General features: G+C 45.7%; 1 protein-coding gene across 9 annotated transcripts in view; it reads right to left on the minus strand.

Moving 5' to 3' along the window:
* The window catches only part of MB21D2 (Mab-21 domain containing 2), a 121605-nt gene that overhangs the window by 48364 nt on the left and 49599 nt on the right, over window positions 1-23642 (minus strand). Inside the window, exon 1 of one of the 9 annotated variants that reach the window (XM_059687397.1) lies at window positions 10110-10131. The exons of 6 other annotated variants lie outside the window; for them this stretch is intronic. In XM_059687397.1, coding sequence (XP_059543380.1) covers window positions 10110-10116 — 7 coding nt within the window. In that variant the 5' untranslated portion in view covers window positions 10117-10131. 2 more of the 9 variants (XM_059687396.1, XM_059687403.1) reach the window with 2 other exon arrangements.

Below are 23642 nucleotides of genomic sequence, written 5' to 3' on the forward strand. Positions count from 1 at the left end.
GAGGTGACAGACTGGATCTGCCCAGATAACCAATGAAAAATCCTGCTGAAACATGATACCTTTAGGAGCCTCCTAAGCCACCCTGTTCAGTAGAACCGTCAGATGAGTCAGAGGCTTTGATTAGATAACTGCTGAATAAATAAAAGTGAGGAAGATGAGGTTTCAGTGGATTTAAATAACTTCTTAGAAACTTCTCCTGTCTTGGAACTAGAATATACAACTATGTCCCCACATCATTAGGTGCCATCCATTTGCTCCTCTTAATTATCACCAAAGCTCACAGACTTAATCATAATGGAAATAGTGCAGGTTTTACAATGGAAAGAACATAGGTTTGATAATGGAAAGAATATAGGTTTTTGATCAGAAAACCCTAGCACTGAATTCACATGTTCTGCATATAACTCTTCTAGGCCTTATTTTCCTGTATCAGTTTACAAAAAATGAAAAATAAGAAGCCAAACAGGTTACGGTAAGATAAAATAAACACATCCATGAAAAGCACTCTGAATGGATTATGGGAGTCATACAGTGAATGAGACTAGCCCAGGGGTGGGCAAACTTTTTGACTCGAGGGCCACAATGGGTTCTTAAACTGGACCGGAGGGCCGGAACAAAAGCATGGATGGAGTGTTTGTGTGAACTAATATAAATTCAAAGTAAACATCATTACATAAAAGGGTACGGTCTTTCTTTTTTTTAGTTTTATTCATTTCAAACGGGCTGGACCGGGGACCGTAGTTTGCCCACGGCTGGACTAGCCTCTGATCTCAAATAGTTCCCAGAGCATCTGGAAAAACAGAACATATGCATGCAAAAAGGCAAGGCAGGTCCCGCCCTGGCTGCTGCGGTGCAGTTGGGTGGAGTATTGTCTTTCACACCAAAAGGTGGTGAGTTCAATTCCCAGTCAGGGCAGGTTCAGTCCCCAGTAGGGGCACATTTGGGAGTCCATCGATTGATGTTTCTTTCGCACATCGATGTTTCTCTCTCTCTCTCTCTCTCTCTCTCTCTCTCTCTCTCTCTCTCTCTCTCTCTCTCTCTCTCCCTTTCTCTAAAATAAAAAACAAAACAAACAAACAACAAAAAGAACAAGGCAGGTCCAGTAACCAGCCTCCAATAACCTCACCTCTGGTAGTCACATCCTTGAGTGACCCTCTCCCACAGTGTGCCACAATGTGCCAGGTTGATCAGTGTGACCGACAGAAGTCATAGTCTTTACTTCCAAGATTAGATTACACATGCCATCTTAGTCTCTCTCTCTCTCTCTCTCTCTCTCTCTCTCTCTCTCTCTCTCTCTCTCTCTCTCCCCCTCTCTCTCTCTCTCATCCGTCACCTGGGGAAAGCCAGCTGCCATGTCATTGAGTGGCCCTATGGAGAAGAATTGAAGTCTCTTGCCAAGAGCCTCTTGAGTGAACTTAGAAGTGATTCCTCCAACCACAGGCAAGTCTTCCGATGATTGCAGCCCTGGATGACAGCTTGACTGCAACCTCCTGAGACACCCTGAGCCAGAACCACTCATCTAAACTACTCCCTCAGAAACTGTGGGTGGTAATATACATTCTCTGTTTTAAGTTGTGAAACAGTCTGTTGTCATCAATCAATAAATAATACATCAGGCTATACTAAGAGTTGCAGGTTCGGGAGAGGGAGAAATTCCTGGAGGCTGGAAGTTCTTTGTCAAAAAAGCAGGTTTTGAAGGAAGGAGGAGTTAGTGAGAGGTGAGGGAGTGGTGACATGCCACAGACATGAGTGAACCAAGCAGAGGGGCAGCAAAACATCAGTCAAGTTCCGTGGGCAGTGCAGAGAGACATGCCAGGCCAGCATGTCTACCACTGCTTGTCCAGGAGAGCAAGCAAGGATCCTTGAGGGAGGAAATGACTAGGCAGTGCCCAGGACTGAGAATTCCCAATGGTGGGCATGTGGAAGATGGATTAGCTACGTGAAGACAGAGGCAAGGGAGTCAAACAGGAGCCTTTTGTAATGACTGAGGAGAGGAGATAAATAAGGAGCTGAGCCAGAGTGCAGCTGAAGTAGGAATGGAGAGAAGAGATGAATGAGAGGTACGAGATGAGTATGGTCCACCATGTCACACACTGGCCTCCCACGGCTGCCTGCCAGGGCTGGAGGTTTCTGAACACTCCCTTGGTTATGTAATCTGTGTGCATCTTTAGTTACATGCCTGACGACAAAGCTACCAGGAACACATCCTTCCCCCAAAGCACCACCATTCATGCATATAACATGCTGTTCTGGTATACAACATATCGCACTACAAAATTAACGCCATAAATACTGCAGATGTTATAGACACGAAATCAGAGTAAATGTGTAAGCTTTGTTTGCTCTTAGATCACCTCAACAGCAAGAACTGACTCCAAATTACACTGTTATCTTTAATAAAGTAAAGTCAACTACTAATAAAAGAGGACTCGCTGTGGAAGTGATACACAGAAAATTCAAAACCAATCTCTCATAGCGGTGACAGGTCCGAGGAGGAAAGCACTGAGAAACAATATTAGTAGTATCAATCTTGTCCCGTCACCCTATGTAACAGGAGAAAAATCATCAAAATGCCAATGGAGGTTCGATGGGGATCTTTAAGGTTCTCTGGGAAGTGGACACTGTCCAATTACTCAGAGGCTGTCAAAGCCACTACGCATGCGGAGAGTCTGGCTATTCTAGTGAAACTTTCTCAGGAAAACTGACATAAGGGCCCTGTCCTCAGACAGACTGTCTTTGGTAGAGTTGTAAGGCCCAGGAGGAAAGAAGTAACATGCCATTGGGTGGAAAGAGCACACGTGGCCTCTCCTTCCTGGACACCAACACTAGTGTCTATCCGGTTTGGCATGCATAGGGGGAAGGCTGCCCACCCCCCCTCATTTTGCAGCTAGGGAAAATGAGGCTGAGAGAGATGTAAATCTACTAGCCCAGGTGACACAGGCTGGAGTCAATCAGGACGAGCATCCCAGTTTCTGTACCCCCGGCCCAGCAACTTTCTGCTTTCACTTAACCTCACGATGGAGTAAAAGAAGATGAAGGCAGGTTCTCCCAAGGAGCCTCCAGTGAATGCACTATGCTCTGAGATTTACACCAATTGCATTCAGAAACAAAACTTGCATCAGTGGAGCCATCGGCTAGGTCCTGTGAGGTAGAGATGAGTACATGAGCTTCTGGAAGCAGGGATGGATCCGTTTAGCAGATAAAGTGGTTAGGAGTGAAGAGGGAGCAGAATTAGAGGAGAAAGTGACATTCAAAAGGTGGTTAGTGTCCTGATACAAGACGGTGGTGGCAAAGATCATTCAGAAAGGCTGGGAAGGCCAGGGCCTAGGCTGGAAACCTAGCTCTAGGGAGGCTTAGGAGGGAGAGTAATAGGAGCCCAGTTGCAAAGGAAGGCCCAAGCCTTTATGCAGAAACTTAGAATTCCAGAAGTTTGAACTTGACCTCACGGACAGTGAGGAGACATGGATGCTTTTAGGCAGTAACTAGCAGGATTCAACCCTGGACAAGGAGAGGCTCAATCATCCATATCTGGAACTTGCTGAAGGACTGCCACTTAGTGAGTCATATCAGTGAAACTACAAAGACAAGTGCTATGAGCAAGCTCCTGAGCCCTGGCCAGGTAGCTCAGTTGGTTAGACCACCATCCTTATATGCCAGGTTGCAGGTTCGATCTTAAGTCAGGGCACATACAAGAAGCAACCAATGAATGCATAAATAAATGGAACAACAAATCTCTCTCTCTCTCTCTCTCTCTCTCTCTCTCTCTCTCTCTCTCTCTCTCTCTCTCTCTCTCTCCAATCTATAATTAAAAAAATTAAAAGAAAAAAGCAAGCTCCCTCCTTCCCTCCTGTTGCTAACATGTCAGAACAATATGCTGATTTGCTTTGCTATGAGGGAAGGCGCTACAAACCCAGCTCCAGTAACCTGTCTCTCCATCTGCTATGATGAAGCAGGACTGTCATCACAGCTCAGGGGCCAGCTCTGCTAAGCACGCACTGTGTTGGGACTACAGAGACACAAGCATCCTTCTAGGTTCAAAAGCAATAGAGGTAGAAACATTTGCTCATAAGAACTGAACTTGATACATTCACAGAAATAAGAACATATCTATTTGTGAAACAGTGAAATCTGTCAAAGGAAATGGATCCGTCAGTACATATAAACACTAGAGCTGGATCAGGGAAGAAAAAGCTTAGAAAACATGTATCCCATCCTGGCTCTGCCACCGCCCAGCCATGTGACCTGCAGGTTATTTCACTTTCTGAGCCTTGGTTTCCCCATCAGTAAAAATAAAAACAAATACCTCTACTCTGCCCACCACTCAAGAAGACTCCAGGAGAGATGGGCTTCCAGCCCCAGCCCAGGCTTGTCTGCAGCCTCGGCCACTCTCCAAGCGGAGCCAGACTAGCAGTCCCTGGAACTTACTCCCCATCTGTATACTGAGTCCAAACTGCCAGACTTGGGCCAGAAGTCCTCCCCACCCTCACTCCAGAACTAACACCCTCTCCTTTCATACCATTGCACATCACTGCCGATTATGAAATACGCTGCTATCGTCCAGATTTTGATTCCTGCTCAATGCTCTGCCTCTCTTGGCCAGAAACCTACACAGAAGCCACCTGAATGGGGCCCTCCGACCCAGCCAGCTGGAAGCGATCACTAATGCAGCCAGGCCCTCTCATAGCTTATCCCTGCCTCTTTGATAATAGGGCCCGGATACAGTGCCCATCCACATTCAAGTTTATTTTTATTTTACTTTCAAACTTGGAGGGAGTTCGTTCAGACAATGTTTGTTACTCCTGAATGCTCGTTAGTGCTCATGGGCATTAAATCTCCCTGTTTTCATTGCCCTGGCGTGAGCTGGATGCCCACACTAATGTTATTTCAGAGGCAGAAACACCCTACCCCTAAAAGCTTTGGCAATTTCCAGCCAGCTGTTTCCCTGCAGTGCCCCCCACCTTCCCCTCTCCTTCCCGTCCACAGACCGATGGGTACATTAGCAGATACGCCACATAGCGACCAACCCTGATGCCCAAGCTTCAAATGCCACCCAACCTGTGCTGTGGGCAAACAAAACAGCACCACCCACTTCTTTATAAGGAGGGCTCCTGGTCATTTCTCTCTGCTGGCAAACGGAGCAGGCAAAACCCACTGAGAGAAATTTGGTGGAGGCTTAAGACATCTCTGTAACAGAGCTCCCAAATTCCAACAGGGTGGAGAGTCCAGCGGGAGATGAAGTGCTTCCAAACCTCTCCCCGCAAAGGGCCCCTTCCCACATCAACTCTCAGGGCGGTTCCGGCCCGGCCCCACCACTCACACACAGCCACATTTGCCTGAAAAAGAGACACCGGGATAAGCAAAGGGCCCTGCTTTGATCTGCGGGAGAAAGTTCATTTGGAAGCTTCCCATTCCTCAGCCAGGCGGTTGGCGTCCTCTGTCCTTATTTTCCTCCAGGGGGAGGCCAACAGGATTAAAGCCCAGGCCTGTAGTTCCCACTTGGAACTTACACAATCGGTGATTAACAGCCTCTTAAACAAGAGTGATCCTCTGCTCACTATAGATTTGGCTGCTAAGTAAATCTGATTCAGAATGAGAAGAAACACATGTATTCATTGTCCCATTTCCTTGGGAAGCTCGGAAGTTGCAGACCAAAGGGTGAAAAAACACTAAAGAATTGTAAGAGAACAAGCACCGAGTTCCAGGGAACCGCCACGTCTTCTTCAAATGACATCATTTACTGAGTAAGGTTTTCTTCCCCATATAATTAAGAGCCAGGGGCAAAGTAACTTGCATCAGTTACGACTCCCAGGAAGAACAAAGCACCATCCCTCCCTAGCTCAGAGCGAGTGGCCTTGGCATCCACAAAGGCTCTCTTGTCATGGTGCAGAGTCCGAGGTGGAGACCTTCTTGTGTCTATAATCAAAACTGCCATTAAAGAATGTTTTCTCTCCATCCCCTGCCTTGGTAAGTATCCTCACATATGCCCCAATCATAAATTCCTACCACAAGAAAGAAGGGCCGTAAAGGTGAGGAAATTCTTGGCCTCCTTAACCTGTAATTTACACCACTCTTTATTTCTCTGTCCCCCATGCCACAAACCAATGTGCTTCCATGCACATACGCAGGTCCACATCACTGGCCCTGCTCCTCGTATAACTCATCCCACTCCCTGCCACTCATAGCATTACCTTTCATAGACTTGGGAGATTTGAGATCCAAGACAAATCTCTTTCTATTGAAACATGCCAAACTCCCCTGAATAAGCTAGCCATTCACTTAAAATCTGAGATAAATAGCCATCACCTGACCAAGCCACATTCAAGCTCAGCTACAAAGAGCTCCTTAGAATAACAAAGCCAGAGACCACCTGTCATTCCTGCTCCTAATATTATAACCTTTCAGTCTGTGGTCTGCTTGGGACTTATCTTCACTTTTCTATCACACCTGGGTTAAGACAGAGTGTGTGGCACACCCAGAGGCATCTTAATTCCTGCAAACATTTTTATTAAAAGCCAATTAATTTAAGATCTCCCAGGTGATCTGGTTCCCTGAACCCCTTTACTTGGAGATAGCAATTCAAGCCCGTTGGGGAAGACTAACCACCACGTGGAAGCAGAGGCTCTGGAAATACCCTGGAAGAAGCCATCCCTGAGTCTTCATGGTCTCAGGTCACAGAGTGGAAGAAGCCAAAGGTTCCATTTGTCCCCAAGATAATCACACAATCACTTGTCAAAACAAGATCCAGGTGATTGGGTCTTACAGAGCCAACATTACTACATCAATTAAATATTGAAAATAAATTAATCATCAGGTAAAGGCTTTGGTTCTCCATGAGGTTAAGAAACACTAGATCTGCCCTGGACAGGTGACTCAGTTGGTTGGAGCATCCTTCTGTGAACCAAAAGGTTGCAGGTTTGATTCCAGTCAGAGCACATATCTAGGTTGTGAGTTCTATCCCCAGTCGGGTCATGTTCAGGAGGCAACCAATCGATGTTTAAAAAATACTAGATCTGTCCAACCCAATTCTTTGGGATATGTTGACACACATCACCTTGTTCCCTCCTTAGAGTCAACTAGATAGCGAAAAGAGCTCAGTCTTTTAAGTAGCTAAGAATTGGGTCCAAATCTTAACTCTGCCACTTACTAGCAGTTATATATCTTGGGAAATCTGTTTCTCAAAGGCTAATTTTTTACATCCTATATAATAAAAGGGTAATATGCAAATCGACCCTAATGGCAGAATGACCAGAAATGACCGGTCACTATGACATGCACTGACCACCAGGGGCAGACACTCAACACAGGAGCTATCCCCTAGTGGTCAGTGTTCTCCCACAGGGGGAGCTCTGCTCAGCCACAAGTGGGCTGACAGCTCCCAGCACAGCATGGTGGTGGGAGCCTCTCCTGCCTCGTAGGCAGCACTAAGGATGTTCGACTGTGGCTTAGGCCCAGGGAGCAGGCCTAAGCCGCAGTCAGACATACCCCGAGGGCTCCCGGGCTGCCAGAGGGATGTCTGACTGCCAGCTTAGGCCTGATCCCCAGGGGAGCCTACACCTGCAGGTGGACATTCCCCGAGGGGTCCTGAACTGTGAGAGGGCGCAGGACAGGCTGAGGGACCCAAGTGCATGAATTTTTGTGCACCGGGCCCCTAGTTATAAAATAAGAATAACATCAACTGGCATACTGAGTTAGGATTAAAGGAGATGGCAGGTGACAAGATGGTTCATGATACATAATAGGTCCTTTATCTTCATTTCTAAGTTACAACAATGGGACACCATTCCTCATGACATGACACCCCAAATCTAAGTTCTTGTAGGACAAACAATTCCCAATTCAACACAGCAGCAGATCAGTGGCCAGACTTTGCAAACTCAGTAATCCATCCCCTTAGCTGACAATTTACTTTAACTACAATATCCTAAAGCTGTTTGCAAAGCATTTTCCCCAGAGGAACTAGAGATAGAAATGGTTATTTGGACACCATCTGAAAAATGTAAATAGTTGCTTCCATTACACATGGAGTTAAAATCTTCTAGCCAATAAGGACAGATCAAATCAATACACAAAGGAAAGCTCCATCTACAAAATTCAAATAGAAACTCAATTTGGACTTAGGTTCAAAGAACCATACACTCTTACAAATAAAATATAACCAACAAAAATATATTTATGTCCACAGCTGTTAACATTAACATTAGTGGCAGCTTGTGTACACTTATTGGCCAAGAAGTGCTCTTCCATCTGGTCACATACCCAGCATTACATACATATTTTAAAGTTATTCAAGTATTTCTTGAGTGAAAACAGAGAGATTATTTCACGTAGACAAATTTGTAAGAAGTCAAGTGCTAAATATGCCGCAAAGATCCTGCTTAACCCACAGACACTGACATTTTCCGTTTAGCCTGCCAGTTAAATGCCTACTCTGCTTTTTAATTCATTCACCCATCTCTGCAAACATTTGAATTGACATTTTGCCAAAGAGCTATCGTACAAATCTCGGATGGGGAGGGGAGAAGGGAGTAACAACAGCTCTAACATGAATTTCAAATACTGTGAATGCATCTTCCAAAGATTTTGGCCCAGAGAAGGCCCCCACACCAAAGCAGATAAAGGAAGTGACATTGATGCCTTATACAATACTACTATAATTTTATGCAGGAGCGGCTGTCACTGCCCATTCATATAGTAGATAATGTGACTAGTGTTTGACCCATTTCCTACTCCTGAAGGAATAAGTTGGCACTGTGTAAGAGACACAATATTTTGCTGACTAAAAGTACACTTCTGACTTCATATTTCTAACCTGAAGAAAACCTTGTGAAATAAAATAAACCAGCCTATAACAGTTGAATACACTAGCATCCAGAAGCTACATGCCACATATATATTTCTTAAAGCATATACTATAACTGATTCAATACTAATTGCTAAATCTTCCTAGAACAAATGAAACTCAAGGCCTGGTCATGTCCAACTAGTAGCAGGAAAACTCACTCAGTATGACCGTGGCATGGCTAAGCTTCTACTGTAGAAGGTGGTCACTGTCCCTTGATGCTCTGATTGACCAAAGATAAGAAAAGAAGCAAATGAATAAACAGGGGCCCTGGGAGCCTCACAGACTACTCCAGAATTCCCCACATTCTGGACCCACCACAGTCATGATTTTTATTGCATGAGTAGTTCACCTGTTTACTCAAAGAAGTGTGCTGAACACACTATGGATTCAGTATTATTCTAAGATTCTCAATGCCGCAGCCAGAGAGATCATGTTAAACAACACGTGCAAATGTGTCTTCTGTTCAGTCCTCAAATGCTGCCATTCCACTCAGGAAAAGCCAGAGTCGCCCAATGGCCGGAGGGGGACAAGCCTTGCTCCGACCGCTGCCCCTATGCAAACACTAGCTACACTCGCCTCCCCGCTCTTCCATGAACATCTCGGAATTCTGTCCTGGCTGGAAGACTCCTCCCCGATGCACTTATAGTCCACCTTTAACCACCTGCAGGTTTTGGCTTCAACATCACCTTCTTATTCTATTTTAAAGGTCCACCTCTTCCCATCCCCTTTTACCCTGTTCTACTTCTCCTTTTTTAAAATAACTCTTACTGTATTAAATAAAAAATAAAATAACGATTTATCATGTCAATTACTTATTGTCTCTTTCCCCTGATAAAATATCTAATTTCCAAGAGCGTGGGAGTCCTCCGTTCTGTTCAATGATCTTATCTCAAGTACCTAGAACACTTCCTAGCACAGAGTAGGGTCTCAAATATTTGTTGACTGAATAACTGATCTGCCAGAAATGGAAGCATTCTATCACAGAAAAATTTCCTGGGGCTCTACTAGGGCAAAAGCTAGGCCTGAGGAGTCCCATCTCCAGGGCATTCACCCTATAATGCCACAGGAAAGACCTGGAAAGGACCTCAGACAGATGCTGGACAGAAGCTTAGGCAGAGCAACAGAAATATGGGCAGACCTGGGCAGGATATATACCAGAACAAGCAAGTATCTCATCACTGCAGGTTTCAACACGTTCCAAGGCACCCCACTGCATGCACTCTTCAATTTTCGGTGTAAGGCTCTCATGTGGCACCCACCATGGTACCTCTCATTCATTCGGTCACTCCTCCCATGTATGGTGAGCTGGGCACCACCTTTAGTCCTGCAGGTCCTCCACTATATTCCAGCAGAAAACAACTACTTGCTATCAAGTCCCTGCCTGTCCCTGCCCCACCCAGGTACACAGACTGCCCAGGCTCAGCCCCGCCGACTACTTGAGTCAGCTGTGACCAACCCTGGCAGTGGATTGGGAGCCCCACCCCATCTCCATGTGGAAACCTGAAGGCACAAAATCCAAAGGGCAGGTAAGAATGTCACATTGGATCAGCCCCCCCACCTACAGGCCTGAGCTCTGAGCGACTTGCATTTAAGACCCTCGTAACTTTCTCCATGTTTATAATCATTTTTAAATACGTCTCATATCCTCTGACTTGCAAGTGGGGTGGGGATTACGTGGTGGTTCAGAGCACAGACTGTGGTTAAACCAAGTCTATCTGCCAATTATCAGTGTGTGACCTTCTGGTGCCTACTTCCTTAACTAGGAAATGCAATTATAACTGTACCAACGAAGTAGGTTTAATGTGAAGACAAATGAACTTAAAGAGGTAAAGCTCATGGAACATGAACACAGAAAACACCCAGGCAAATACTCAAGATGTTGCTCCCATAAACAAAATGTGGTATATCCACACAGTGGAATACTATTTGGCTATAAAAAGGAATAAAGTACTGAAATAAAGGCTACAACATGGATGCACTTTGAAAACATTAGGCTCAGTTAAACAAGCCAGATGCAGAGTCCATGTATTGTATGATTCCACTTATATGGAATGCCTAGAACAGGCAAGCCCATAGAGTTAGGAAGTAGAGGATGGAATGCCAGGGGTTGTTGAGAAGGGGGAATGGGAAGTGCGCACTTGTGGGCATGGGCTTTCTTTTCGAGGTGATGAAATGCTCTGGAATTAGGCCATGGAGGTCACTGCACAACTCTGCAAATATACTAAAACCATTAAATTGCATACTTAATAAAATTATATTATCCCTCTCCTTCCTCGCACACGCCAAGCTTCTCCAGGGCGGTACCCAAGCCTTATCACCGTGTTCCCAAAAGTCCCCCACCAAAAGCAAGACAATCTATGTGTCACATAAACTTAGTAACCAATGACAAATGTGGAGCCAAAATTTTCTAGGAAATATCAACAAACACTAAACCACTGAGCAGCTGTGGGGAAGGACTGGCCAACTTGGGCAAAGGTCTCTCCCCCAGGCACTTGGAGTAGTGCCAGCACACACTGGTTCACTGTGGCCGAGGGGCAAAGGCAGGTTCTGCCAACAGGGAAGTGATCCAAGAGCAGAACTTGGACAAACCAGTTCAGGGAGAGAGAAGGCGGGGCGGGGGTGGGGGGGCTACCTCATCCTTTCAGTTGGTTTCATAACCAGAGACGGCAATCCAATCGGCATGCACAGCATCCATTTCCAACAGTCTCTCTCTAATCGATGCAATGGTTACAAAAGTTAATGAACTGGAAAGGAGGGTTGTAAGCAGAGAGGATGTCATGGGAAACAAATAGGCACATATTTCAAAGCAACTGTTTCCTGGCTTGAGCTGGCAGACAGTAAAGAATTCTTTGTATTCTAGCTCTCAGCTGAACCATCCCTGCAACCCTTGCAATATACATTCCTTAGCTGAGATTTTTAAAGGAGGGAAAAACAGAAGAAGGGCAAATGAGATATAGCCTCATATAAGAAAAGGAAAACAGTCTCTTCATTTTATGGTGAAGAAAAAAATTAAATTTCTTTCTTGCCATTTGCTAGAAAGGCTATAAATATAGGGAATTCAAATCAACAAAAACAAAATAAAATGTATCAGTAAGACTGACATAATTAGGAGATGGATAAAGAGCAGGAGAAGCTCAATTGTCCAGCCAATCCTCAAAGTACACCCTCTGTAAATATTCAGAAGGAACCCCCCACCACTGACCCTCTGCAATCTTTCCGGGTAACTTTAATTAAGATGCACATATTCTCTGCCTGTAGCACTCTCACTATCTTTCCACATTACGCAGATCTTCCTGTTTCTCCTTTCAAGACCCAACTCCAAGTTCTCTTAAGTGCTTTTAAACCACTTCATCATCTTTGATTTCTCTCAGCTACTTTTCTTTCCCATTATCAGTGCCCTGACTCCAGCCCTCATCATCTCTCCCTTTGAGACTATTTTAATATCCACTGACCCGTTTATCTTTAGTCTATTGACTCGTTGTCCACCTTCCACACACCCCAACATTACAATCGAACAAATGGAAGAAAGAACAAAGTAACAAATGATTGGATGCCCACACGCATGCCCAAAGGAATGAAGCCTAAATTCCTTAAACTGTCTTTTAAGACCGGCCCACCCACCACATCAGCCTTCAGGCTCTTGTCCTACTTCAGGCCACTTCACTCCGCTTCCCTACACTATCCAGCTAGTCACTGGTTCCCCAACGACATATCAGAATTCAATACTCCTTTCTTTACAGGGCACTTCTGTGACAAGTGGTTTTCCACACTAAGACTGCATTTTAATACAATGTGATTTTATCACTTGACACTCACCCAGTTTCAGGTCACCACAAGTGCAACAATGTCTTATCTACAAAGCCTGTATTGATGGGCCAGAACTGGGGTTATAATAATAGTGAGAGGATGACAACCTGAGTGCCGCTCGGTATATGCACACTGAATATGTAAATGAACAAATGACCCCAAAAAAGAAAAATGATACCTGCAAATATTTATTTCCCATTAGGCTAAATGCTTCACATATGTTTCCGGGTTTTTTTTTTTTTATTGTTTATTTGTTTTCAATTAAATCCTCAAGTGGCCTTTCAGGTAGGTGCTATCATCTCCATTTTACAAATAAGTAAACCGTGGTTCTAGTTTCTAAGGTCACAGAGTCAGTTCACAGCAGTGCCCGGATTCTGCTCTAGGTATATGGACTCCAGAACCCCTTCTCTGGAATATTAACCTCCTCTCCCTCTCTTCCTCCTCTGTCTCCACCACCTTCCATGTAGTGGATTTAAAAAAAAAAAAATGGAGCTTGGAGAAGATGTCAAGCAAGACAAATGCAGCAGAGATCGACATGCCGTCCTGTTTCCAATGCCCTGGACAAAGGAAATCAGGTGAGCCCTGATGACACTGAGGAGGGCTGCCTCCACTGAGTCTTATCAGAGGTGATGTTTGAGCAGGTAAGACTTGGAATGTCTTCCTTTCGCAAACAGACTCTAACATTCACCCTGGAGCCTCCACCTGTGGGTTTAAGACCTGGTCAGTGTGCTCAGTGGGTTGGGCGTCACCGTGCACCAAAAGATTTGGGGCTCGATCCCCAGAAGGCGGCATGCAGGAGGCAGCCCAGGGATGGTTCGCTCTCACGTCAATGTCTCTCTCTGTGTGCCTCAAAAAATCAATGAAAAATAAAAATAAAACCCAGCTGATGCTTTTTAGCTTGTGAGCCCTTGCAGATCACTTCAGCACCCCTACTCCCAGTTTCCTCATGGATCTGATGAGACACAGTGGGTGCCCCATAGGAGAAGTGAGGAAACATGCAGGAATCCAGACTCTAAGCACCATGAGCGGAGACCCCATATCTGGCTCACAGCTGGCACTGCACTTCGCACGTTTTCTGAAATCTGGGTCACGGTTTCCTGGGTGTTTTTCATGTCCACTAATAACCTCTGCCTACTTGATATCTAAGTCCAGGAACTGCTTTAAAAAGAAAAAAAAAAAAGTTAATCATAATCATTACCAGAACCCAAAAACAAAAGGAAAAATTAGGCAAAAAAATAAAAATAAAAAAACCGTTCACTTTAGCAGGCAAACAGAAAAAGTACTTGCATTTCATTATAGCCACATGACCGCATGCTTTGCGTAATGGAACACATTTAAAGGGAGAAATGAGAAAGGCAGAAAAAAAATATGAACGAAGAGATTAAGAAACCTAACTGATATCCTAAACGTGTAATCAAAAAGAACAGGCCTTGGAATATAAATGGGAAGATCTGCTCTGAGAGAAGCAATTGAAGGCCCAAATTGAACGGTCTCAGCAATCTGTGGGAGAAGAGATATTGTGAAATGGCATAATGCAGGAACAAAGCACCGAGCATTTTTATCTGGCTCCCGGACAATTAAGTGAACCTACCAATTCCGTGTGGAAGACGGGCTTTAAAGAACTGCAGTAGTCGGGGAGCATTCAAAGTCAGTCTGACTTCATTAGATACAGGGGAGAAGCAGCCACAGATTTCAGAACAGGCATCTCTAACCCAGGCCAGGAGAGCCCGAGGCAGACGGGGGCCACTACACACTCGAAGGGAACCCCTCCTGTTAACCCACCCAGCCTGCACATCTCCTTTCCTGCCACAGGCATTACTCAGCCACATGCCCCTAGTCCCCGTGGTATTACAGAAAGAGGCTAACAAACGAGGGAAAAGCCCTCCTTGCAGGTTACAAAGGCATGTGGTCAATTCCCCCCCTGCCTCTAAGGCAGAGAGATGGGAGGGAAACCCCTCCCCCTGCGACAGGTTCCTCACCAGTGACAGGGGAAAGGCGAAATGAATCACATCAGGAAACCAGTGCCTAAGTCAATGGGTAAGACAAAAATCACATATGTTTAAAAAAGCTTTGGAAATCTCGAAAATTATCCATATGCCATGAGAGGCCCATGAGACCTGAGGCCAAAGGAGAGAGCAGACTTACCTGTCAGCCCCCTCCTGCTCCCAAGGACACTGCTTCATGGTGGGAATCCACGTTCCAAGTCACCAGCACCGTCTAAATCGCTCTCTCAGTTTTTCCAGGTTATATTATCACATCCCAACATTGAAAGACCACAAAATATAGCATCCTATTATAGCCCTACATCAATCATAGGGATGTCTAAAGATCAAAATGGTAAAACAGATGTCAAAGTCCCATGGGGGGGGGGCGGGGAGGTGCTTAGCAAAAGATATTATTCAACTGATGTGTGAACTTCTGAGAATGACCAGAAAAGTATTTCCAGTGTCTACTAGGGCCAATCAGACTTTCCAGGCACTTAATAAGTAGTGGACAGAGATGAATGGAGCTATGACTCAACTAACCCTGAACACAGCCTTCTCCTGCAGATTATAAAGGGCACAAGGTATGCTCCCTGGACTGTCCTATCAGTGCTCACAGACTAGCTGGAGAAGCCACTTTCCCAGAACCCAGGGTACCGAAGACAGGACGCCTGCGGATGCTACTTACAGCTGTGAGCTGGCCCATCAGCAAAAAATCCCGCACAGAATGAGACTTGAACCAGGATTTCATAATACAAAATGGAAGAATTCGAGAGCAGAGGGAGATCTTAGGAGTCAGTTATTCAACTCCCTTATTTTAAGGTTGAGAAGACTAAGCCTTTCAAAGGGACTCGGGTGCTGGGCTCAGAGAGCAACAGCAGCACCATCACCAAAGACCATGGACCCAGAGGAGTCCCTGATCCCTCCTTGAGCAATACTGCAGAGTCCAGAATAACTCTTGCTTCACCTCACTAGGAATACTAGTAAAACAGGCCTGGTCAACAATGTTCGCTCCAGAGTCATTCATTAAGCATCATGAGAAAGTGTGTGCACGCACAGACACACACACCCTCTGACATCTTTCTTTCTCCTTCGCTCCTTCAGTCCCTTCCCTCCGCCATAGTCCCTGCCCACAATAGAGCTGAGAGAACGCCAGAAACAGGTCATTCAGAGGAGGAAGGCAGCGCTTCCATCTTCAGATCCTAACTCAACTCACCTTCCCAGTAAGCCTCCCACCTGGACCATTCTATTAAATGACAGCCCTACTCCACCATCTGACAACCATATATACCCTTTTCCCCTCTCTCCCCAGAGTAGAAGGTAAAGGCTTTGGGCAGTGTTCTTTGTTTTCTCCTGTGTTTCATCCACGGCACAGAGCACAGATTATGCACTCAATAAAATGACAATTGAAAACAATGAATAAATGAATAAGAGAAATCAGAGAAGGCTTCAGGAAAAAGACAACATTTGATCTCATCCTTAACGATAGATGGTATTCAGAGAAAAAAACAGACATTGCCATGAAGTAGGGACCAGAGTAGAAGCCACAGATGGCAGCAACAGTATCACATCATACCAGTGAGGGGCTCCTTTGTCTGAATGTATGATGCATAAAGAAAACTAGAGCAGAGATCGTAAAGTACATATACAAGACACTGTATAAGTAGGGGTAGAAGGTGACCACCCAATCTCAGGAGGCCACTTTGGTGTCCCCAAACTAACAGAGGCCTTAGAAAGCAATTCAGCTGGGAGGGTAGGGGTGGGCCTTGGGGAATGATTTCTCAATGCCAGTGCTTGTAGCACTGGCCTTCAAGTTATCCAGCCAAGAGGTTCTCTGAGCCAAAACCCCGCCTCCCTCTTCTAGCTGCCTTGGCTCTGGGTTGGGCTCCCCAGAAAGGCCAGTCGGTCCTCCCCAGCCCTGCAGAGTCCTGTTTCCCACCCCTATTCATGCCCCAAACCACCAGGCAGAAACTCTCATGGTGATGTAGAGGCTTTTCTTTCTCTCTTTAAGTTTTCTTCTTTTTTAATGTTACAAAGACTGGTTTGGGAAACAAGTACACTTCAAAAGGAGAAAAGGCATTAGGATGCATAAAAAATGAAGGCAGCACAATATTGATTGTGGCAATTTAGGTAAGCTGGCACAATGCACCTCTCCAATCCACAGGAGATGGAGAGAAAATGTAGTCCACGTTGCGTAGTAAATGGAGATAACAGGACCTCAGGACGCAGGCAGGCGCTGATCCTGCACAGGAAGCCTCTCACTGTGCCTGCCCCGGGGCCAGCACTCCAGGGCTGCCCAACAGATGCGGGCAACATTACCAAGTAGGGGGCCACTTCTTTATTTATGTCCCATCTCCATCTCCGAGGACAACCATTTCCCACCAGTAATCCACATCTGAAATAAATTCATAAACATAACAGAGAAACTCCGTTCTGGTGAGAAAAGCTTTAAATACCAATTTTATTTATTTTTCTTTATTCTGTAAACCAGCAGTTCTCAACCTGTGGGTCGCGACCCCTTTGGGGGCCGAATGACCCTTTCGCAGGGGTCGACTAAGACCATCGGAAAACACATATATAATTACAGATTGTTTTTGTGATTAATTATGCTTTAATTAATTAACTATGCTTTAATTATGTTCAATTTGTAACAATGAAAATACATTCTGCATATCAGATATTTACATTCCGATTCATAACAGTAACAACATTACAGTTATGAAGTAGCAACAAAAATAATTTTATGGTTGGCGGTCACCACAACATGAGGAATTGTATTAAAGAGTCACGGCATTAGGAAGGTTGAGAACCACTGCTGTAAACAAAGGCAGATTGGTAATAAATAGCATAAGCTTCAGGTTATCATTTCCAAGTCCCCTTGGTTCTGACCATCTATGGCATTCATTTATTCATCTGTGTAAATTCACTCAAATTGAAAGGGTTGAGACCACCAGAGTCTACAGGTACCCAACCAACACTCAAGTGTCACAGGAGACCTCCCACTTAATGGGAGCTGCCCCACCTCAGTACAAATCAGAGTAAGAACAAAAAACTCTAAAGCCTTCCCCACAGCTGGCCCCAAAGCATATCTGGGTTCTCTTCTGACCAGTTATCTGGGCACAGAGAAGCAGTAAGACGGTCTCTACCATAGACGCATTTCTAGTGATGTCCCTCCCTCTACCTCCCCCACCATCATGATCCCTGCGATGACAACTCACTGATAGAATTGTTCCAGTCACAGCCCAGTGCAACAGGGCAAGGGCAACAGAGAAAAGTATAGCCATACAAGGGCCAGGCCCTGCTCCTGGGGTCAAAATGCTAAATTATAAAAACAGAACTTAACAGCATCACATGCCACCAAGAGCAAGTTCAAATAATTCAAGGTGTGCACCAAGATAGTGGACCTGAGGAAGTGGGTTTCCTAGAAGCAGATGAGTCTGCTTTGATCTGTGCTCATACCACACATGGAAGATTCTCATTTAGTTTCACCCAACACATATGCAAATCGGCAGTTCCATCCGAGTGGAGGAAGCTTGGTAATAAAATCACACCCTGGATGACTTGAAGAAACTGGGGAGATTTAAAGGGGAGGAGACTTGAAGGTCAGGAGCACTAGCCTCAAAATCTGAAAGCTCCCCCTCTTCCCTAAAAAGCAATAAGCTTATCTACAATAATAAAAGCGTAATACGCTAATTAGACCGGACATCCTTCCGGATGTCCTTCCATCTGGACGAAGCCAAAGCGGGCAGGGGGCCGAGGCAGAGGCCTGCAACTGAGGCAGTGGCAGGGGCCAAGCCCCTTGCATGAATTTCGTGCATCGGGCCTCTAGTTATTCCATATTCACCCTGATTGTAAAATGAAGGAGACCACAGGGAAGTAGCATTGGGTCTAATAACAGCAAAAATTCCCCAACAGTCGCCACTGAAATAGAGAAAATCTGCCTCTGAAGGAGGTAACTCCTAGGTGCTAGGGATGCTGAAGCGAGGCTGACAACCACTGGGAGGGAGGCTGAGGAGTGAATGAGTCCAGTCTCCACGATGCCAGGTCAAAGCGCTGTTGTGGGTTGAGTTGTGTCCTGCAAAAAGGATACGTTCAAGCCCAACTCCCTACCCCCTGGCCTGTGAATGGGACCTTATTTGGAAATAGGGTCTTTGCAGATGTTCGGGTTAAAATGAGGTCTACTGAGTTTGGGTGGCCCCACCTCCAGGAAGAAGAGGTGTCCTTCAAAGAGGAGGGAAATCTGGACACAGACACACAGCAGGAAGGCAGCTCTGTTAAGATGGAGGCAGACACTGACGTGATGCGGCGACCGGACAAGGACTGCCAGCATTCACCAGCAACTAGCAGGAGGCCAGGAAAGATTCTCCTTCAGAGCCTTCAGAGGGAGCACGGGCCTGCCACCTCCTCGACGTCGGACTTCCAGGCTCCGGAACTGAGAGAATAAATTTGTTGAAAGCCACCCAGCTTGTGCTAATGTGTCCCTGCAGCCCTGGGAAATTAACACATGTCCCAGCACCTGAACCTGGTGACCTTCTGTCTAAGCCTTAGGAACGGATGGTGGTTTTCTCAATGAAAATTTTGCTGAGGCACTAGCATGAATTCTTGAATCAGAGGAATTTCAGGGAACTGCTTAAGCTTTTTCTCTTTTTAACTCATCAGTGCACTTAATAGACATTTGCTGCATACATAGTACGTGACAAAAAATTCTGCTAAGTCCTCCTGAGGACACAAGGATGAAGGACTAATGATTCCTGCCTTCAAAGAGCTAACTACCCACCTTCCACCAAAACACAACAGATGTCTTCACATCCGTGATGGGTCCTATAACAGCGGCATTTACAAACACAGAGATAAGGAAGAGACAAGAGCGGCCATCCGTGACAGTGCGTCATAGGGGAGACTTTTACATCTGCACTGGGTCTTTAAACATAGGTGTGCTCCTAGTGAACAAGGTAGGGAAGCCGCCACGCTCAGAGGCCTTGGCCTACCTCCTCCAGATACAGGCAGATACAGAGTACAAGGAGGGGCAAGAAATCAAACTCGCAAGCTATGTAGAAGCATCTCAACCTGTACATGAACTGGTCCAGGAAACTCACAGGTGCTCGGGTCTTTTAGAGTACAAATTTTAAGAGTCCTGTTCAGTTACTCCCCCTCCCACCCAGAGTCTACCATGTCCTTTTTATGTTTCATTTTAGAGTAATCAGACCTCTACATTCTTCCCTACGCTGGTTATATGCCCACCCTGCAGCTTTAGTGGGAATATCAAAACTTATATTCAATATTAAAATACTCGCTCATGCAAAGCTGGACAGAAGACACATCAGATGGTACCCCGACCCCCAACAGACTTCTAATCCATGCATTTCCCCTCACTGCGGCACCTGGAGAAGGGAGAGGCGGAGAGGAAACTAACAGCTGCTTCCCGACAGTGGAGGAGCATGAGGGGATGTCAGCGTGTCACACTCGACAGCTGTGAGCATCCTCCGAACACACAAGTACCCAGCCTCTCACATATAGAGCTTCCCCCTTCCAGAGAGCTCTCACATGCCGCTGGATTTTATTCATACAGCAACCCAGGGAGCTGAGCAGTGTCGATGAGGCTGAGGGGTGAGGTGAGCTGCAGGTTAGAGGCTGACCCAGATTCGATCTCAGTCTCCTGCCCCCAGGGTGCTCTTGCTGTCATAGCTTTGTGTGTATGTCTTTTGAAGCATGTAAGAGGGCTTCAGGGATTGTATATTGGGAAATAGTTCAGCAGGAGTAAGTGGAAACTACCCCAACCACATGATTGAAGATTCCAGTGGAAGGACAAAAAGAGCAAGTCCTGCTTTCCTTCATCCTACAAGTAAGAGACATTCATGCACATGATCGAAATAACCACGCATCTGCATTCCTGATGTGGGGGTCTTAAGAAATGAGTCAAGGGTAAAAGAGGAATTCAAGTTGTGGGCTGCGTGAGTGGCGATGGATCTCAGGGAGGAGGCCTGCTCTACCAAGCCCCTCCAATGCCTCCTGACCCCCTCCCCCACCACCATTCTTCCTTTATCAACATATATCTGCTTCCTGTAAAACAATAAGCCCCCAGAAGTTGCTGACATCAAGGGTAAGGATGCAATCAACTTTTGCATCAGAACCAGAGAACAAAGCCACTGACCCTTGTACCCTATGGACTTTTCTTTAAATAGCATTATATTAAGCTAATTGTTCATTTCCAGGACTCAGAATTTCTCCCAAATGGTCAGGTTAAGAAAGCAAATGTAGCCCTGGCTGTTATGGCTCATTGGGTTAGACCAGTGGTCAGCAAACTCATTAGTCAACAGAGCCAAATATCAACAGTACAATGATTGAAATTTCTTTTGAAAGCCAAATTTTTTAAACTTAAACTATATAGGTAGGTGCATTGTTATTAACTTAATTAGGGTACTCCTAAGGCTTAGGAAGAGCCACACTCAAGGGGCCAAAGAGCCGCATGTGGCTCGCGAGCCGCAGTTTGCTGACCACTGGGTTAGACAACACCCCATGCACCGAAAGCTAGCCTGTTCGATTCCTAGTTAGGGCACATGCCTGGGTTGCAGGCTCAATCCCCAGTAAGGGGTGTGTAGGAGGCTGCCAATAGATGTTTCCCTCTCACATCGATATTTCTTTCTCTCCCCCTTCCTTCTTCTGTCTCTAAAAATCAATAAAATTATTATTTTTTAAAGAAACCAAGTGTAAACTTTAAAAACAGAAGGTATGAGTGCAAGCAGGAATCATATTCTTCCCATAAGAACTGAAAACATTGCTGGCATTGTCTCTTTACTTTGCAAGAATCAACACATGTAAATTAGACAGCATCTTCTAGTTATGTCTCTCTGATTAAGAAGGAAATTAATTCAAGGCAATAAATGAAGGTTACATTGAATTAATCCCCTCACCTCATCCTACCCTTTAACTCAACATCTGTGTTTTAAAGGATGTCTTTTTGCCTGATCCATAACGTTAACTATATGGTGCATCTTAGCATGCCTGGGCGCACTCACATATGCATATGCACACACATGATTCTGAACTGTAATTCATTCTTTTCCAGGTGCCCCAGGTTGTAAGTGAATTCTCAACTCATTTCATTGTCTTGCATTTCCACAAAGACAGTGCCTGCTTTTGAGGCATTTGGGTGATTACATGAAACATAAGGACATAAAAAAACAATCTGTCCTCATACCAGATATAAGGTAACTCTGAGGAGAGAAGAAAGTTGCTTTCTTTAGTAGAGGAGAGTTCACTGGTTTCTGGAGAAATTGCCTCAATGCCCTGCACAATCACCTTCTCTGACCATCTCTCTCCTCCTGCCTCACACACCTAGAAACGGACATCAAGCCCTGTGTGAGGAAAGGTTGTACATTTTCCCTCCTCCCAGAAGAGACAAGAAACAGAGCAGGAATGGAAAAACACCATTTCTCTTGAGGGCATGCATGCACACCAGCTGGCATCATCCTGCAGGTTGGAGAAAAACAATAAACCAGAAAATATTGAAATATTAGGTTATGAAATTGACTTTCAAACGGGAATATGCCAGTGGCCCGTTCCTGTGGGAGGAGGGCTGGGGTGAAGAGAGGAGGAGGCAGCAGCTCAGACAAGCAGTGGAGTCCTCAGCCCCTTCCACCTGGACCTCCATGGAGGAGAAATACAATGAGCAAAGGGAGATACTCTACAACCCAATCCAAACAGCCTGGTTCTCTTTGTTCTTGGCTGAGGCAGGAGTCCCGGCAGAGTCAAGCAGCCTAGGGCTGATGCAAAGCAGCTCCCTAAAAACTGACAAGCAGCATTTTGTCAGCATCTGATGTGCAAAGAGGAAACCCTATCTATACCTTGGCTCACCCTGCTCTGGGCCCCTGTGGCTCAGTATACAGAACAAAGGGAGAAGGAGCAAAGGGGTGGCGAGTTCAGGAATTCTGGCTGGATAAGGTAAGGACTTTCATCCTGGCCGCTGTTTGTTTTCATGCTATTTCTGAAAAGAGGGCACTGAGAAATTAGATCAATCGCTGCTTCTTTCGGGGCCTTGGGTATTTCATCTGTGAATAGAGCAGGCCCTCTCCCTGTGAATCCAGGTGAGCTCTGTGAATGCCTGATCGCTAGAATACCATGGAAAAGACATTTTGCAGGTTGTGGGGCCCAGACCTTAAGAAGCTAGCAGCTTCCACTCCCTGCCTCTTGAAGCATTGTCTCTGGGAGTTTTCACCTTCCTGTAAGAAGTCTGACTTAACCCTGAGGCTGCCATGCTGTAAGAAAGGCCAAGCTAGTCCCACAGAAAGACTGGAGGTGGGGAGAGACTAGAAGGAGTGAGGGAAAGAGAAGTCTGCCAGCCCCCAGCTTAGGTACAGAAACCAGAGAGCAATTACACGCCACTCCTCTACGCCCTGTCTGAATCCCTGCCTCACAGGATCCTCAGACCTAACAAGTTGTAATTTTAAGCCACTAGGTTTGGGGTAGTTTCTATACAGCCATCAATAACTGACACAGGGACCTATACAGGTACTTCCAGCTCTAACAGCTATGACCTTTAGACATCTCTGTGGTCCTTCATGCCTTCCCCCATCCTCACTAGGGCAGCCAGATCCAGAGGTCAGAGGGCAGGGTGCATGTGTATGTTGGATCTTCACTGTCCGAGTCTTCCCCATAGAACACAATTTTCATGTGAGGAACCACCCCTTCCCCACTTTCAGTCCACATAAAAGGGGAACCACCTCCCACTGCTCCAGGGGTAATCCCACCCGCTATGCCCACTGGCCTGATCATCCCTCTGATGACAGTGATCAATTCAGGGGTGGGTGACTTACTCAGACCAATGAGACATAATGAGGCTTTTGCCAGGAATGCTAGAGAATTGAGCTTCCCAATACACCACCACCACCACCACCACCACCGGACTTGAAACAGAGAAGAGGCAAGTGGAGCAACAGCAGAGAATCTCTCTGAAAAGAGTCAACATGATGGGAGACCGAGCCAGGAAAAGGAAAGAAATGAGGACTGATGAC

The sequence above is a fragment of the Myotis daubentonii genome, chromosome 3 (assembly GCF_963259705.1).
Source record: "Myotis daubentonii chromosome 3, mMyoDau2.1, whole genome shotgun sequence".
Classification (NCBI taxonomy): domain Eukaryota; kingdom Metazoa; phylum Chordata; class Mammalia; order Chiroptera; family Vespertilionidae; genus Myotis; species Myotis daubentonii.